This window comes from Ochlerotatus camptorhynchus, unplaced genomic scaffold, assembly GCF_037179485.1.
Source record: "Ochlerotatus camptorhynchus isolate MF236.1 unplaced genomic scaffold, CSIRO-AGI_Acam_v1.1 ptg000443l, whole genome shotgun sequence".
Classification (NCBI taxonomy): Eukaryota; Metazoa; Arthropoda; class Insecta; order Diptera; family Culicidae; genus Ochlerotatus; species Ochlerotatus camptorhynchus.
The window spans coordinates 4,335,550-4,354,995 of NW_027040929.1; the positions used below are offsets into that span (position 1 = coordinate 4,335,550).

The 19,446-nt window shown below is 39.4% G+C and overlaps 1 protein-coding gene across 1 annotated transcript; it reads left to right on the top strand.

Annotated features, from left to right (window-relative positions):
• The first annotated feature begins 15,751 nt into the window (after positions 1-15,751).
• On the top strand, positions 15,752-17,919 carry LOC135711908 (maltase 2-like). Its single transcript, XM_065234885.1, has 4 exons — positions 15,752-16,356; positions 16,415-16,984; positions 17,039-17,658; positions 17,719-17,919. The coding sequence occupies exons 1-4, from the start codon at positions 15,826-15,828 to the stop codon at positions 17,855-17,857; spliced, it is 1,860 nt and encodes a 619-aa protein (XP_065090957.1). The 5' UTR covers positions 15,752-15,825; the 3' UTR covers positions 17,858-17,919.
• The last annotated feature ends 1,527 nt before the right edge of the window (positions 17,920-19,446 follow it).

Genomic DNA, 19,446 nt, shown 5'->3' on the forward strand with positions numbered 1-19,446 from the left:
GTGACGAGTGGGGCACTATCATTAAATCAATCTAAAAATGCAATACCTTATCACACCGTCGGGCTTGTTTTTTTTTTCTATTAAAATTTATACCTTCTGGGTAAAGCGTTATCTGAAACTCAACATTTACAGTTTTAATTCAAAAGGGAGATTTTCGCGCATCGGTGCTTTACCGGATGATTGCAGAAACGCGGTGCTAGCAACCGGTGGAAACTAATGATTTTTAAACGAAAAGTTACCTCTATGGTTCTAGTGTGCATGTGAGCCTCCTTCCTGGTCGGTCACGCTGTAGACTATCTTTCAAAACACTGATCATTTAGGGAGTACATGTCTTTTGTAAAGTAGTTCAGGTGACCAAGGCCTTCCTGCAGGGTGACATATTAGTGCAGAATTCTCTTACTACGTGGCACTAGTGATGCTTGTGAAACGCCTGTATGATCTATTTTTTATTATGTTTATTTTCCGTCGGTTTATGAATAACACGTAGTGGCAGGCAACGATGCCAGAGAGGTGACTCAATTCCTGGAACCTAGATATCGACCTCATCAACATATGGGGCAGGATTAGGGTTGTCAATGACTCACAATTCACATCACTTGCACCACGTAGTGAGATAATTCTGCACTAATCTGTCAGGAAGGCCTTGGTCACCAGAAACTATTTTGTAGAAGACACCTACTTCCGAACTGATCAGGTTTTTTTTACAAAACCCACCATGTTTTCACATGCAAAAGTATTAAAAAAAAATGATTTCTATGCCATTCATTAAAAATAATCAAACATTTGCCAAGGAAATGTTACTTACTGATGTGTATTAGTAACCGGCGCATTTGATATACGAAATGAAATTGTAAGCGTGCGTATTCGATGAGTAAATGAGATCTGTCATCTCTTTGTACGAGGTTTTCTACACGATAGGCTTCAAGCCACATACGAATAAACGGATCGAGTGAGTCGAATTCGAGACCTGAAATAGAGCAGTTGAACTTACATTTTATCTCCCTGTGTCACCGTCATTCTACCGTTATACCTCTATGCAGTTTGGTTTCACCCAGGGTCGGTGATCATAAAAGTGACGGCGTGGAAAAGTTATCGCGTGTAAAAAGTGAAGTAAATCTCCCTCTCGGACTAACCCACAGTAGCATCGCCTTGCAAGGAACTGGCGGCGGCTCGCTTTGTAAGATCGGTCGATTATACCTGAGGAATTTTGGAGTGGTTTTATCACGCTGTGGTGGCGATTTTCGGCTTGGAGGTCGATTTCTCATAAGACTACGTCACCGCGTGGCTAATACCATCTATAGTTGAAATAATAATTCGTAAGCACATTGGAGTGATCCCCTACAAAATCGTTGGCAAAGGTCAAAAGGAGTACTGCTGTATTTTGTAAAAACAAAGCTACTGGTGATCAAAATCTGAGATGAAATAAGCATGAGTACGTCCAGCATTGCGTGCACCATGGATCCATACCGTAGAGGTACCAGTTTCAATGACTGGTACACCCGGTTAAAATATTTTTTCTTAGTTAATAAAGTAAAGGACGAGGACAAAATGGCTTATTTCGTTACCCTCAGTGGGCCTGTCATGTTTGAGGAGATCAAACTATTGTACCCTGCGGGAAATTTTGAAGAAGCGTCTTTTGGCGATTTAATTGCGAAACTGAAAAATAGATTAGACAAGATTGACCCGGACTTAGTCCAACGATATAAATTCAGCACAAGAGTTCAAAACCCCGATGAAACGACGGAGGATTTCATTTTGGCTTTAAAGCTGCAGGCAGAGTTTTGTGCTTTTGCAAACTTTAAAGATGTTGCTATTTTGGACCGCATTATTGCGGGTTTACGAGATAAAAATCTAAGACAACGGCTTCTTAGCGAGGAAAAACTTTCCTTGGCCAATGCCGAGAGAATAATTGCAACCTGGGAAGTAGCAAGGGCAAATGCAGGTACAACAAATGAGCAACAAAATGGTAATTCAGGACTAGTAGCCGCAATTGGCAATGGCCCGGGTTCAGCATTGGGGAAGCTGATCAACACATATAAACTAGCTGCGCGTTACCAAGCGGATGCTCGAGCGGATGAGGTCAACACGGAAGCAGGAAGCAGTCGCGGTCCGGTCAAGACCAGGTTAGGTTTTAGGCCCTACGATAGAGAGTATGCTAGCAGGGACGGACAAAGGAGCTACGGAACAAGATCGGTCAACTTTAGACAAGGAAATGGTGGCAGGATGGAGCGTCATAAACCAGATTACTCGCGCATGTTCTGCAACTTCTGTGGTATGAAGGGACATATTAAAAAGAAATGCTTTAAGCTTAAAAATATGCATCGGGATACAGTAAACTTGGTTGATTCTTACAGACCAGGTCCATTGGCCGACAGACACATAAATGAGTTGATGGAAAGGATGCGTACCAATGATTCGGAGGAGGAAGATAGTGACTCAGGTACTGATTGGAAACGCAAGCGCGATGGCGCATAGATCGCAACTGCGAGTGTCGAAGGACCGTCAATGGCAGCCGTTAGTTGTTCTCAACAGGATCGATCCGAAAGTAAGGGAGAGTGAAAATCCAATCCAAGGAACTTCGATTAGGTCGAATGATCGCGCAGAGATGATAGCAATCGAGGATCCATCAAGTGAATTTGTTACAACAAGTAGAAAAAGAAGACATAACGATGTCCAAGGGGACAAAGAAGACTCGGTTTTCGAACCAAGAAGATCGAAACGTGTTAAGAAGATGAATAGACTTGCCGAATTCTACTACGATTAGGTTTGGATAGCTAAATCATTTCGGATTGATATTTATCGTTTTTGAGGTTGATGTTTTGAATTGAAGATATTGTATATTTGTGAATTTTTATAGTTACATTGACAAGGTCAAGATCAGAACTTTCTTTTCAAAAGGGGAAGAATTGATGTGTATTAGTAACCGGCGCATTTGATATACGAAATGAAATTGTAAGCGTGCGCATTCGATGAGTAAATGAGATCTGTCATCTCTTTGTACGATGTTTTCTACACGATAGGCTTCAAGCCACATACGAATAAACGGATCGAGTGAGTCGAATTCGAGACCTGAAATAGAGCAGTTGAACTTACATTTTATCTCCCTGTGTCACCGTCATTCTACCGTTATACTTCTATGCAGTTTGGTTTCACCCAGGGTCGGTGATCATAAAACTTACCAATAATTTGCTAATAATTCACGCTAAATTTCACTTGCAAATACTTCTTCTTCTCTTTTCAAGCTTATTGCTTATCGCATATAAGTTTATTGCGTGCTCTCAACTTAGTGTTCTAAATGCACTTCCAAAGTTATTAATTGAGAGCTTTCGATGCCAATACCAATGCATGAATTTGTATAAAGGGTGATACGGTCAAAATTTGGTCAATATCAACTTGACGTATTTCTTTCAATTTTGCATTTATAAAACCTGAACACCCCTCATTTTGAAGGTGTGTGTGTGTAGAATGTTGCTCCTATTTTGATTTTGGAATTCACTCTTCAGTTGTCAAAATGCCGTCCAAGCAAGAAGAGCAGCGTATCAAAATTTTGCTCGCGCATCGCGAAAATCCGAGCTACTCGCACGCAAAGTTGGCAAAATCGCTAAAAGTTGCCAAATCAACCGTTACAAATGTAATTAAAGTGTTTGGGGAACGTTGTTCGACAGCCAGGAAGTCTGGATCGGGGGGAAATCGAAAACCGGAAGCCGCTGAGACGACAAAGAGAGTTGCCGGTAGTTTCAAGCGAAACCCTAACCTCTCTCTCCGAGATGCCGCAAATAAGCTGGGTGTATCGTCTACAACCGTGCATCGAGCCAAAAAACGAGCCGGACTATCGACTTACAAGAAGGTAGTGACTCCAAATCACGATGATAAACAAAATACGACGGCCAAAGCGCGATCCCGGAGGCTGTACACGACGATGCTGACGAAGTTTGACTGCGTGGTAATGGACGACGAAACCTACGTCAAAGCCGACTACAAGCAGCTTCCGGGACAGGAGTTTTATACGGCAAAAGGAAGGGGAAAGGTAGCAGATGTTTTCAAGCACATGAAACTGTCAAAGTTCGCAAAGAAATATCTGGTTTGGCAAGCCATCTGTACCTGTGGCTTGAAAAGCAGCATTTTCATAGCTTCCGGGACTGTCAACCAAGAAATTTACATGAAAGAGTGTTTGAATAAACGTCTGCTGCCTTTCCTGAAGAAACACGGTTGTTCCGTACTGTTTTGGCCGGATTTGGCATCTTGCCATTACGGTAAAAAGGCCATGGAGTGGTACGCCGCCAACAACGTGCAGGTGGTTCCCAAGGACAAGAACCCTCCCAACACGCCAGAGCTCCGCCCAATTGAGAAATACTGGACTATTGTCAAGCGGAACCTAAAGAAGACCAAAAAAACTGCTAAGGGCGAGCAGCAGTTCAAGGCAAACTGGCTTTCTGCGGCGAAGAAGGTGGACAAGGTGGCTGTACAAAATCTGATGGCAGGGGTCAAGCGTAAGGCCCGGCAATTCGGATTTGGAAAAGCGGAAGCCTAACTGAATATTTTTCCTGAATTTTATACTAATTGAACTTGAAAAAGAAATTTAATTTGATTTTTTAAATAAATGATTTCACCGATTTACACGCGTTTTCCCTTGACCAAATTTTGACCGTATCACCCTTTATTGTGTGGCAAGCACAATTGAAAATATTCCGAAAAAGTTTTCATTCAAAATATTGTGCTCGTAGTTTGAAACTTTTCTTTACACATATTTATTTATTTATTTCGACAAGCAAAGTAGACTACATACAATGGTTACAATGTTTTACTTACATTATTTCTATTATGTTTTAGATGGGTTTAAATTTCTTCTTTTGACATAGTTATGCTAATGACTTAACAGTGTAGATTATACTGTCGCATCATTCGATTGAAGGGGCCATTTTTTGCGTAATTTGTTCTGTGTGATTTTTCTGAGAATAATTTTCGTGTTCTTAGATGCCGACAGGGTGTGTAGAAGTTTAATTGTGAAAGTATTTCTGATGATTCTATGCGATGTGAAATAATGCCATTGGTAAAGAAAAGCATTGCAAATTCGCGGCGTTCTTTGAGTGTTTGTAAGTTGATGAGCATACAGCGTGCTTCTTATGATGGAAGAGGAAATGCGGTCCAATTCAAATTGAGAATGGCATATAAAAGGAATTGTTTTTGGACGGATTTAATGCGTTCCTCGTGTATGGCAATATACGGATTCTATGCTAGGTTACATATTCCAGAATAGATCTTACGTATGTAATATATAATAATTTGATAGTGTATGTGTCTTGAAAATTATAGCTGATCCTTTTAAGCCAAACAAACTATTTGCTTTCGTTATGATTGTATTATAATGTTCTACAAAAGTGACTAGACTCCAAGGATCACACCTAGGTCCCTTACAAATTTACATTTTTCTACTTTTTGGTAGCCTAAAAATATTTCAAAAAGAGGTGTTTCTATTTTTCTGCTAAATACAATTGTGTTGCATTTTTTTACATGGAGTTGGAGTAGACTTTTACTACACCCAGGGTTGAATAAGTTGATTTCATTCTGGAATTCTTCTGTGTCGCTAGAATTACTTATTTCCAAGAAGAGCTTCATGTCGTCTGCATATATAAGAACTTTTTGATATGTCCTACCATGGACTAGAGATTGACCGTGATAGATATACAATAGAAACACTTCTTGCTAGTTGGTAGTTCAACAAAGTAATAAATTTTATTCTGATCCTCTTGCAGTCAAGACCGAATGTCTATTTTATTCCCTTTTTCTCTCACGTTACTTATTCATTCAATCGTAGTGAGAGTTCTCTCTTCAGCCCAACACCACAACTCCTCCATTTTTCAAGTTAAAACCAAATTGACCGTACATAAATTCGAAATCAAACTTATTGACTTAAACTAACGAATTCAAATATTTATACGAATATATCGAAAATGAAGTAACTTCATCCTTAAAACTCTTGTAATATACAAAATCTCCATTAGTTTTCTTCTTCTTATTTATGTTCGATCTCCTGATTGATGGAACTTATTTTCTTCGTAAATAAATGATTCTGCCGGGAAACCATAAAAATCAGAATCCAATGTGGAAGAATCGAAATCTCTTCTACGCTTTCTGGTACTTCGTTGCTTTTTCTCTCCATGGAAGAAAAAATAAAGAAATTGTCTTCCGGCGAGAAACTTCAACAATCTTCAGCTGTTGCCTATGAGCCGAAATCAATCTGCCGCCTAGAGAAATCTGGAAAACAGTAGCAGAGATCCGTTTTAGATATTTTGCTGGCAACCATCCCCTAATGTCACCCTTGTTAGATTTTTTTGTAATATATAAGATCACCGCATTTAAGGTTAACAAACTGATCGTTAAAATGGTCAGTAGCGGTCATGCCAGCAATAGGAGGATCATCATGCAATAAATCAAAATTGTATTTAAAACTAGTCTTAGGATTAATCAAGTCCAATAAAGTTTTAGGTTTATATGAAAGAAGCTTCTCTGATGGAAATTGGCCTTCATTTTCTGAACAGGTATTTCTATAATTGAGGAGAAATTACGCTATCTGCCAATCCGTGTCTAGCTTTTTGATTTCCGGGTCCAGCAAATACTTTTTAAAAACATCCTTATCCTATTTTTTGCAATTTAAAGAGTAATAATGGTATGTCGATTCGGTCAAATGCTTTACTGAAGTCAGTATAGAGAGCTTCCACGTCTTTGCCATTGTCCATTGCGTTAAGAATGAAGGTTACAAATTGTAACAAGTACGCTTTTCCATTTATTTATTTAGTTATTTATTTGCACAGAATTCCTATTATACAATTATTTTCACATTTAAGTATATTGCATGAACGTTCGTTTTTACAATTAAATTCATAAATGTATTCACCGCCAAGGAACGTACGTCCACATATTTATATATAGTTACACTTGTCATACAAAAACCAACATGTTCCCGATACGTTCAACTAATTCACTCCATTTGACCCGAATACGCAACCTGTTCGTTAAAGTCCGGGGTTTCGAATCCGAACCGTTCTCTCTTATAAAAGAATAACCGAAAATAGATTGGAGCAAGATAGTATACTGAAATTGCATGACAAGGAAAGAGATGTAGCATTGAATGGTTACAGAGAAAGATGATGAAAATTGTCGTTTGAAAGGTCGTTGAATTACTTCGGTAATTTGACGTACTTCCGGCCACGATGACCGTTGAAATCACGCCTATCTGAGGGTATCTGGAACTTCTACTCGTTCACTGTGACTTGAAACGTTGAAGAGGCGGGAGTGCGAGTAATTAGTACTTAAGTGTACTTAGTGTCGCGGTGTGTTTTTCGTGGTAAGTGAAGTTAAAAATGTGAGTCTAAAATATCGATTTTAATGTTACATCTTTGTTCCTTTCCGTTAGCCTGTAGAGTGCAAACTGTATGTAAAAGGTTCCGTGGGGTCCACATATTGTGTGTGCAAAGTTTATGTAAAGGTAAGGTGAATAGTGTCTTTTGTGTGGAGATGTAACTGAAATGTAGGATCGGTTTGTGCGGATTGGAGTTTGCACCGCATCGCTTCTAGCGATAGATCACTTGGCTCGGCACACCGCAATTGAGGAAATAAATCGCGCTCTCTAGACCCCACGCTTCAACTTCAAGGTTCCCGGTTCGGTGGAGAATTCGGAAGGGAGACACCGTTTAACTTTTCTCCGGCAGAGCGTTGCCCAAATCTCACAGTCTCCCAGTGTTGGTGAGTTCTTTGCCGTTAATGTTCACGAAAAGTTCACTATTTTGCTATACAGAAATTCAAAACAAAAATTTTTATCTCCGGATTTGAACAGTTTTTGACCTGTTTCATACTACCGGAAGGTGTATGCTGGTCACAAATGCCGTGCCAAACTGATTTCCTACTCAATTAATCAATCTTTGATGTGAAATTCGCTAATAAACACGAGGCGCATTTCTTATAGCAAACATGCCATAACAAAATGGGCATGGTTCATTTAAGTAAACAAACTAACACTTCTTCCGACTGTGGCACCTATGTATTAGCCGTCTCGAACCACGTGAACCCACGTACATTATTCGTCTTCGACGATCCCCTCGTTGACATTTGCGCCACCGGCAGTCGGCGCTACTTCAGTACCAATTCGAGGGTTCGATTGGGAATTTCCGCCAGGCTTGCTTCCACTCACTTGCTATAAAAACAATATTTTCTGAATTTTGAAATCATTAGATGTTATAATGATATTTTGTCATTGTCAGACACAAGAAGAGGCTAAAAGGTAAGTATTTGACACATAAAACCTGTTAAATTCGCTTTCAGATAGTCACAATCAGCGATTTTACGACTCGCGAGCGCTCACTCTGAGTGAACTCTCAAGAATCATAAATTCGCCGATTGTAACACTCTGGAATCGAAATTGACAGGTAGTATGTGTCAAACACTTGCCTTTCAACCTCTTCCTGTATCTAACAAGGACAAAATATCATTATAACATGTAATCAGGGTTGTTTCCACTCACTTGCTATAAAAAAATGATTTCCTGAATTTTGAAATCAGTAGATGTTATAATGATATTTTGTACTTGTAAGATACTAGAAGAGGTTGAAAGGCAAGTGTTTGACTCATAAAACCTGTCAATTTCGCTACCAGAGTGTTACAATCAGCGATCTCACGATTCGTGAGCGTTCACTCAGAGTGAGCGCTCGCGAGTCGTAAAATCGCTGATTGTGACTATCTGAAAGCGAATTTGACAGGTTTCATGTGTCAAACACTTGCCTTTCAACCTCTTCTTGTATCTTACAAGTACAAAATATGATTATAAAATCTAATGATTTTAAAATTCAGAAAATCATGTTTTTATAGCAAGTGAGTGGAAGCAAGCCTGCATGTAATGACTTCAAAATTCAGAAAGTCATCTTTTTATAGCAAGTGAGTGGAAGCAACCCTGATTTCCGCACCATATCACTCCGGGGTGCAATGTGCAGCACCACCACCGTTTGAATAGGCTGCTACTTTGCCGACCTCACTCCGACAAAGGGATGCTTCTGTGCCGACACGGATGAAGCAGCGACGACAATGATTACCGTGAGTAAATGAAACGCATGCGAATCTCCACACACACAAACACATGAGCTCGAAAAAAATTAGCAAGTTAGGCTAGCAATCGCTAGAACCAGATCAGGATACCGCCCACACGTTTAGGGAGAGCTAGCAAACAAACAAACAAATGGGAAAGGAACAAGTGTCATGAATAAACCTAGGTTAGGAACACAAATAAATCATAAATGATTTCCGTTATTTAGCCATGACATAAATGTTGTTTTCGTAAAGTAAAAGCTTTCTCCGTAATGTTAATTTTTGTTGGTTAGATTCTTCACGTTTTGGTCGTTCTATTTTGCGTTATTTTTTTGTAGTATTTTTTTTGCTGTAGTTGAATTTACTCCAGGTTGGACTGCCTGGGAAAACAGTCTCCGCACTCACGTGTCAGGAAATCTGAAAGGGAAAGTTCCTCCAGTGATGATAAATGAGAGTGGGGTTTTTGTGTCACGGTAGACCGACGGTTAACTTCAACTTTCGCTTAAGACCGTTGGAAGCGGTCTCTTTTTGTGAGGATCTCAATCCCTCATGGAATTTCAGTCTGCTGAATCGCTCTTAAACTAAATTTCGATCTCTTCCATTCATAAACCCACCATGAGGTTGGGTTTCTTGCCGGGCAAATCAAACCTTGACGAGTGGTCCTCTTCGGAGGTGGCGCTTAAGCCACTCGTTTTAGAGACAGGAAGCGTATTCGGTAGTCGAGATCTCGCAGGCTGCGAGGCGTGCGTTACATACAAGAAGATTAGAGGTAGCTGAACAACCTTGAAAAAAGCCGTGCCGTTTGTTTGTAATTTGATTTTTTACTTGCTGAATTTTTTTGGTCGTTTACGGTTGATTCAAAAAGTTTTTGGGATGCAAGAAATAATTGCAATTTCACGATAATTACGGATGTCAGATTTCTTGTCTGAAAATAGGCACCAAATGAGACGATTTCCAAATTCCAGGGAAGTTTCCATTTTCAGAGACATATTGAAAAAGCGTTTGATCGCGCACGAGAGGACCCTACCAACAATCAATACGAAACTAACGATTTTAAATAGACTCACCACTTTAGTAGCCTATTGGTCCCAAGCAAACGATTAACGTACCCTATTCTTGTTGAAATTCTATTACTACACTATGTTTGTTTTGATTCGCTATGAAAGTTTGACAGATAACATCAGGGGTGTGTGGATTCATGCAGAACATGCAGGGGTGAGTGAAATAGCTTGGGACTGCTTGGGACCGTTGTTCTGGTACTGAGTGAGCCAAAAATAATAATGATTTTCTTCGGGACCCAGTGGTCTTAGAGTTACCTCTATGACCCTACTGCGTTGTGATCAGTATATAAAATAAAACAACACCGATTGATTTGCCGTCCTGCCATGGCGGAGGCATACAATCAGCGTTGCCAGTATTCCAGATTTATCTGGATTTTCCAGATTTTTAGTCACCTTGCCAGATAGACAGACAGACCACGTATATTTCCAGATTTTTTAAATATGTTCCGGATTTTCCCAGATTTTTTAAACAACGTTGGACATTATAGGAATTTTAAGGTAATTCTGAAAATAGTTCACAGTTAACTGTGAGGCGAATTCGTTGTGAAATCAATGGAGAATTTCAAGCTAATTCTGAGTAGAATTACATCCATCTTTGTAGGCTTCGGGGTCGTGCGGCGTCACCCATCTTTTAGGCATATTTTGAGTGCCACGAAGTGAGGGTTCGATTCCCGCTCCAGCCGGTGCAAATTTTGGCAACCTGAAAAATTCCCTACTGGTCTAATAGGTGTGGTGTGTTGTCCGTTGTCTAGTGTTAAATATTCAGTCTGTGCAACCTCTGGTTGAAGACGGTGTCAATTGTCTTGTCAACTCTGATGAAAATTGCATGGAGATTTTGTCAATAAAGGAAATACAATCCGGAAGAGAAATCATAGAAAATTCTTATGATGAAACTTAAGGGGTATGCTGATACCCCTTAAGAATAGAAATAGAATAAAATCCATAGAAAAAAAATGGACACAAAATTGAGCCAGTTTGAGGGAGCTGTGGAATTGGAGAGTGATTTATAAGATATTACAAGAGGTAATGCTAAGAACTCTTAGAATGTTACTGGAAAAGTTTAGATATTTTCAAGATTATTTTAGGGGAATATAGAAGAGAAATATGATTACATTCGAGGATGATTCAAATTGAACTAAAATTAAAAAAGGCGAAAACAAATTATTCTTTGGCATAAAATTATTCATAATGGTCATGGGAAGAGTGGAGTTACCCGTAGTTTAGGTAAACTGTGTGTGAGTCCGCGATGTTGGGCTTTGATTCTCACCCGGTGAATTTTGCTTCAAAATAAAAAATTGCCTACAAGTCTGCTGGGTGTTGTGTGTTGTATTATGTCATGAATTAAACTGTTAATCTGATCAACCTCAGAGTAATATTAGAATTATTTAGAACTAATAAAATCTTCAAGTTCTGGTACTGCATCAAATAGTAAGGACTACATCGACTTTTAGTTAAAAAAATCCATCCCATCAAATTTCCTTGATTCTTTGCTTCTCATTTTTTTTTAAAAAAGTTACAGGTTAAAAAACAATTCTAACCGTATTTTTTCCTATTTTTAACCCACATTTAACTCAATTTTTGAAATACTGCGGGCACACTGTGTCAATACTTTTCAACTTTTGGATGATTTTAGCAATGCTTACAAGTTATTTGCCTTATATAATTTATTTAAACATGTAATTTATAACCATTCTAGTACTTTAAATAAATTTCAGATGATCATACTGACCTATTTTTACGGGAGATTGGCACATCACTTTGATTTCAATAGCATTATGTTAAAAAGACGATTTTTGTGGCATTCCAGGTTTTTCCAGATTTTATATTTTACCTGGTCCAGATTTGTCTGAAAATGACCTGGCAACGCTGCATACGAGACACTAGTTTATTGTTGCTTTGTATATTGTAGTGGTACAGTGGGTAGGGTAGTTGCACATATAGATGACATTCGGTTTTCTATTGATGCAAACAGGTAATGATGAAACGACTAGTGTTACAAAATACATGCAATGGTTGCACAAACTCATTTGAAATGAAGACTCTGACACTGACACTGAAAACAAATACAATCGTTGCTGAAGAATCCGTCCTACGCACTCGCCCTTGCACCAAAGAAGAATACTAAGATGAAACAGTCGGAAGAAAAACTTTTGATTTTAGTGTCCTCTTTCATGGTCCCTTTCATCCAATGAGTACCCCCCGTATACAAGGTAATTTTGTGGTTTTGCTGCCCCCTCAGTAGAGATGATATTTTGCGCTCTTTTTTATCACACAATGACATCAAAATCAGACGTGTCCCATTTTTTAATTACTCGATCAACAACTCATTGATTATTTTTTGTTCGCTGTGCTGTCATTTTTCCACCAATGAGAGTGCAGCACATGTTTGAAACGATGGTCGATGATCCTCTGGAGAAGTTAATGAGTATATCGGCATGATATAACCGATTACAAATATTTTACTTTTCGGTTCGTTAATCGACTAATCGATTATTTGAATGAAAATCGGCCATCACTAGATGAATGTGAAACGTCATTTCAAATATAAGGACCATACATAAATAATGATACAATTTGAAAAGGACCGGGACTAATCACAAATTACGTCCCACGGTAACTGAAATAAACACGAGTGCTCACCGGTTGCTTACACGGTGAGCATGTTTCCTGACCAGAACTCTCGTGGTTCGCGATGAGCCAGGAACGTACATGCTCTGCCAGATGGCTACCTTCGGGCCACACCATCGTCGCGGGAAGTGAAGTGGTATTCTTCTAGTCGATTGCGCCATTCACCGCAGCATCTCCATCAGCGTCCTCGTTTTCGTAACAGTTTTTGAGCGATGGTTTGCCAGTCGGTCGTCGGTGGTTTTAAACGATGTAGTTTGCCCGTCGGTCACAAGTGGTTGGTCAAAAATATGATCGCACACGAGAGGACCCTACTGCGCTGTGATCAGTATCTAAAATAAAACAACACCGATTGCTTTGCCGTCCTGCTAGTTTATTGTTGCTTTGTATATTGTAGTGGTACAGTGGGTAGGGTAGTTGTACATATAGGTGACATTGCACAAACAGCGTTCTAAAGGAAGGGTGAGCTGTTCTGAAAGATTCTTCAAGAATACAGGTGCAATTCCGTCAGGTCCTGGTCCTTTAGATGCGTCCAAATTTTTTAGTGCATTGAGGACTTCATGTTGACATATTTGATTGACAGATATGTTGTTAGAGACTTCGGGAATGAATGCAAAGAAGTCGCGATCGCGGTCTTTTTCAGAAAATGTGGTGTATACTTCCTGAAAGAAATTTGCAAAGAGATTGCAGATTTCAGAAGGATTTTCACCTACATTTCCATCAAAATGCATTCGTGACGGAAAATTATTACTTTTCAATTTCGTTTTTACATAATTGAAAAATTTCTTAGGATATGATTTGACTTCATTTTCGACTTTACGATTATATTCTTCATGTGCAGTGTTAATGACTGTGTTGAGTTGGTTGCATATGTTATGATAGTGTTGTAAATTTGTGCTAGTGCTTTCCTTTTTGTATAATTTGTGTGCTTTCTGATTTTTGTTCTTCAAATGTTTTAGTTGTGGATTGAATCACACTGGCGAACACAAACCTTTTTTTTTTCTTTTTTGTTAGTACGGTTTCAGAAATTGTGTTACGAATAATTGAATGAAATCTGCCAACTTCAGTGTCGACATTTCCTTCAATACTTATTATATTTTGCCAATTTATTGTACATAGTCTACGTTTGGCTTCTTCGTAATTTGCTTTATGATATTCCGGCACTTCCTCGTACTCCCAGTCGCTGGGAGAAAAAGTATTCTGTATGAAGATTGAATATTCAATTGCTGAGTGAAACACTTCATTTTTTCATAAAGGTGATAATTATGCATACACACAGAAGTCTTCAGTACACTTTGTAAATAAAAGGTCTAAATATGCTTTTTGCTGATTTTTCACGTGGTTAATTTGATGTAGACCTAAATATGAGATTTTGTCAAAAAGAAATTGTAATGTTTCGTCTTCACCTACGATTGGAAGTAAAAATGATTCGTTTTCAATGTATGTGATAAAGTCTGCCTTGCGTTGGTTGAAGACGCCATAAATATGCAGTTTTACTTCTGGTTCCATATTTGACATGACAGTTTCGACAATTTGGAAAAATGGATGAAAATGTTACAGCATCAAAAGATCATGTTTGTTCATAAATTGCCAAAATTAACTTTATTGTATATTGTCTAAATATAACCAAACTACATTGTTTCCTAAACTGGCGACGACTATTGACGTTAATGCAGACAATTAAATACTATATAGGGGAAATGGATGTAATGTCGGCCCTAATGCCCCTAATTTGGGCCCATACATAAATTCAGCAATTGACTAAATTTTCAATAGCGACCACAAAATTATCCATTAGTACCGTCCCAATGACGCGTTCATCTAGATACAATTGATAAATAGCCGATTTTTAGCGATGGGCCCAATTTTAGATCCATAGGCCAACATGGAAAATCATTTACAATCGTTTCGTGCATTCAATTATTTTCATTTGCCTCTAACTTTTTTCATCAACAGAATTCCATAAAATGATATATGAAGCTTTAGCGACTACAATGTGCAGTCTTTATCAATGTCATTCCCACTCGAAGACTGCACATTGTAATCGAAATAGGGGAAATGACGGCTTCGGCATGACAGACTATTTTCGGCAACCCAAATTGAAACACTATTTTCACTTGATTTTCTTACGAAAACACTTCGCTGAATGCATGCAAACGATTCTTTATGCTTTCAGCTTCAATTTGACTATATTTTTACCACTGAGAAAAAGAATCTAGCAGGGTTTTCTTGAAATGAAACACACGCACTACAAATTGTAGCTGATTTCGAGTTGTCGATAATAGAACAGCAGATTTACATGCAGTTCAAATGGAACGGTTGCCGAAGAAAAACTGGTTGCCGACATAACTCGCTCTCACTAGAGAAGATTGGAGCTTTGTAAAAGCGTTTCAAAACAGTTTTTGACAATTCTTTCGACTGAAATTGTTAGAGCAGCTGGCAGCAAAAGACTGTAAACAAACCGATACTGCATATGTGTGCGTTCCATAGAGAAAAATGCTATAGAAAGAAGGTCGTTGTTTAGGTAGCCGAGAATACGTAAATTCCCCTACGTATCTTTCATGGATACCATAATTATTTAAATGGAATAAATGGAAGATAACTTTTTACTTGTGTTTTTGAGCATTCCACTAACAACCCAATTTCATAACTTCATGATTATTGTAATTCAGATTTACATGGATTTTTCCGAAATGAGTCAGGTGGTAGTTTTTCGGTTCTGTACTAAGTTCAAATTTCATTTTTAACCATTCTGTAGTCACCCACCGAAACCTCGGCAAAAATCTTCCACTTGCTTCAAACGGCAGATGTTTACTTTCTGATAGCACTCTGCTGTCGATAGGAAAAAAATTGTGCTTTTTTCTAAGAGCAAACAACTCCTCAACCAGAAGTGCTCGTCCGTTGGCGTGCGAGAAAATTTACGATTGATTTAATGATAGCGCTTTGTCGTGAAAAAAAATGTCGTATAAAATCACGTTGCATTTCCCGCTGGATTTGCAGTACCAGTGTGGCGGGGCCGGCAGCTATTAGTGTTGATCGGTAAGGTGTGAGAAAGAGTGTTACAATGGCTAAAGCAACGATGATGAGCAGTCGGTTTGTGTGTGCTTTCCTATTACTGGTTCCGGTGTGGTGCGCAGTCGGTCAAAACCTTCGGAGTCTGAACGCTAGTGACTGGTGGGAACAGTCCGGGTTCTATCAAATCTATCCGCGATCGTTTAAAGACAGTGATGGCGATGGCATTGGAGATTTGAATGGAATCACTCAGAAGTTACCGTACTTAAAATCTCTGGGAATAAAAGCTTTCTGGCTGTCACCGATCTACAAAAGTCCGATGGCCGATTTTGGCTATGATATTTCCGATTTTCGGGATATCCAGCCGGAGTACGGGACGATGGCAAATTTCGAAAATTTGGTGAAGGAAGCGAACAAGTTGGGACTGAAAGTCATCCTGGATTTCGTGCCCAATCATTCTAGTGACGAGCACGAGTGGTTCGTGAAGAGTGAGAACCGCGAGGCAGGCTACGAAGATTATTATGTGTGGCATGATGGCAAACCGGGTAATAATGTGGATCAGTATGATCCACCGAATAATTGGGTAAGTACACGGTACTGTTGTTGAAATTGAGCAATTCTGAACATGGTCTTTGGCATAGGTACAATCATTTCGTGGTAGTGCATGGGAATGGAGCCCTAAGCGCAGGCAGTACTATCTCCATCAATTTCACCGTAAGCAACCGGATCTCAACTACCGAAATCCGAAGGTAGTTGAAGAAATGAAGGATGTGTTGCGCTTTTGGTTGGGTAAGGGCGTTGATGGTTTCCGCATTGATGCCGTCAATTGGTTGTTCGAAAACTCTGACTTTCCGGATGAACCCATTTCTGGAAACTCTCAAGATCCGCTAATGCCGGAATATCTGAACCATATATATACTCAGAATTTACCGGAAACGGTTGATATGGTGTACCAATGGCGTGCGGTTATGGATGAATACCAGAAGCAGAAGGGTGGAGAAACTCGAGTTCTGATGACGGAATCATGGGCTGATCTTCCGACAATTAAAACATATTTCCAAGACGAGAATGGCCGTCAAGGTTCACAGATGCCATTCAACTTTCAGTTGATTCTTCGATTGGATGAAAATAATTATAAACCTTCCGATTTCAAAACGGTCATTGATTCATGGCTCGATACCGTTCCCACAGGACATACACCGAACTGGGTGGTAAGTAGTTTATGTTTTAAATAAGAACAATTTCATTCTATCTACTTATCTTAGCTAGGAAACCACGACAAAAGACGCGTTGCATCGCGCATGGGTGGAGAACATATGATAGACATAATGGAAATAGTTCAGCTCTCCATGCCCGGAGTTTCTGTGACTTATCAGGGCGAAGAGATCGGTATGATGGATTTCGATCTGTCATGGGAGGATACGGTCGATCCGGCTGCCTGTCAGACATCTAAGGAAGTGTACAATAAGTACACCAGAGATCCAGCTCGCACTCCATTCCAGTGGGATAATACGACTAACGCAGGTTTCACAAACCACTCCAAACCATGGCTACCGGTTTCACCAGCATACGTAACGGTAAATGTACAAGCTGAGGAGCAAGCCAGCTGGAGTCACTTGAAGGTATTCAAAGCCTTGATGGAGTTGCGCGAGAGGAGTGATTTCCAAAATTGCCACTACCAGACGGCAATCCTTGGGACTAGCACTTTTGCGATACTGCGAATAGGGCCGAGCGTGGAAGAATCGGAGGTTTGGGTAACGGTGGTCAATCTTGCAAACTCAACTTCCACGGTGAACATTGCGCCATTGTTCACACAGTACAAAACGCGCTCACAGGATAAGCTTAAGGTGGAGGTGCGAAGTGGGTCATCCAAACGATCCAATGGGTAATAGATTCTAGTGTATGTGACTGGGACGTGATTCTAATTTGGAATTTAAATTTACAGAGATACGGTTTCCGCCAACAGTGTCGTCTTGCAACCATACGAGGGTTTGGTGCTGAGGAATGCTGCCGCGCAGATTCTGGGTAAACTGTCCCTTATGTTCACCGCAGTGATATGGCTCGTTTTAAATGCTAGGCTATAAGTTGTGAGTAGTAAAATAAATAGAGGATGCGAGAAGAGACAGAAAAGTGCTCTTTATTGTTGAGAAATATTTGGGTTATTCCAAACTTCATTGACTTTTTAACCCTTTGTCTGTATCTTGGGGTCAATATGACCCCAGTAAATTGTTGCTATCTTGATTATTCATCAAAACGATTTTTTCTCTGACATTTTTGCATGCTAAAGTATTCTTGATATGCCTGCTTCTTACACACTTAGATTGTTTTGCCGAGATGGGCACCAGCGAGCAGTTCGGCATTTCATTTTGCTGGATCTCAATGAAAAACTTGCCGAGATTCAGCTAACAAACGGGAATTTTACCGAGATCTCAGCTAACAAACATAAATTTCGCTGAATCTCGGCAAGTGTTTTTATTGCGATCCAGCAAAATAAAATGCCGAGCTGCTCGGTGGTGCCCATTTCGGCAAAAAAAAAACTTAGTGTGTAGTTGAGAAATATTTCGAATTTTATATAATACCCGTTTTGGCAGTGGTTACAAGTATCGAAGTTCACAGAATCTCAGCAACAATAATTTAATGCAATAGAATTCTATCACATAAAGTTGTCCATAACAAGGTGACCAGTCAACCGGGATATCGGGAAAACCAAGAAAAGTCATTAATTCAAAGTCACCGGGAAAAATTTACTTAATCCATTTAAAAACAAAAGATTTTGAAACTTTGAAAATTTTTAAAATCTTGGGCTAGACGTGCCCCGTAACGTGGGTAGATCACCTTTTCGTGGTACGTTACGGGATGTAAGATCTACCACCGATTCCTAGTCCTAACTTCTTCAAACTAGGGGAACAGGATTTTTCAGTAATCAAAGGAGCACATCTTAGTCCTTGTTACTTTTTATGCCTTGTTGATAGTGATAAGTCCTCGGGTTGCCTGGACCGAGGATGATCTTGAAACAAGGGAAAAATGAGTTAGTTAGTCTTCATCTATGTGATTCCTAATCTTCTAATCGTTGTTCCCTAGTTTGAAGTGGTTAAGACTAGGGTTCTGATGCATGGTCATTATCGGTGTCGTAGCTTGTTTTTGTTGTTAAGGAATCCAATTTTGACTGACAAAGGGGCGCGCCTTTGGAGGGTGTTCCAACTCCGAAGGGTATAAATAGCGGAACCTTTCAGTTAGAATCGATTCCTTGCGATGAAGGCAAGAATGACAACTGTATCAAAACCGAATACTTCATCATTTCTCAATAGTGATGGAGTAATACGACATGCACTAAACTAAGGACACGGGATATACTACAATAGATCAAATTACTGGTCGCAGTGGTGTTATGTCCCGAACAGAGAAAAAAAAAAGACGAGATTTTTTGGAATTTCGAAAAGATTTTACAATGCATGTTAGCAATAGCACCAAGGTATTTCAGACAAATTTAAGGTTTTTTTGGAAAGAACTCTTAGAGATTTTAGAGTATAACTCCAAAGTACTTGTGTGATTTCAGAGTAGAATTTAAAGAAGATCTTCCAAGTCGATTGTGAAGAAGATCCCAGGATTCGTGAAAAATACCAAGGGAACCGAATTTCGAGGGTTCTATTCTAAACGAATTCTGAGAATTATT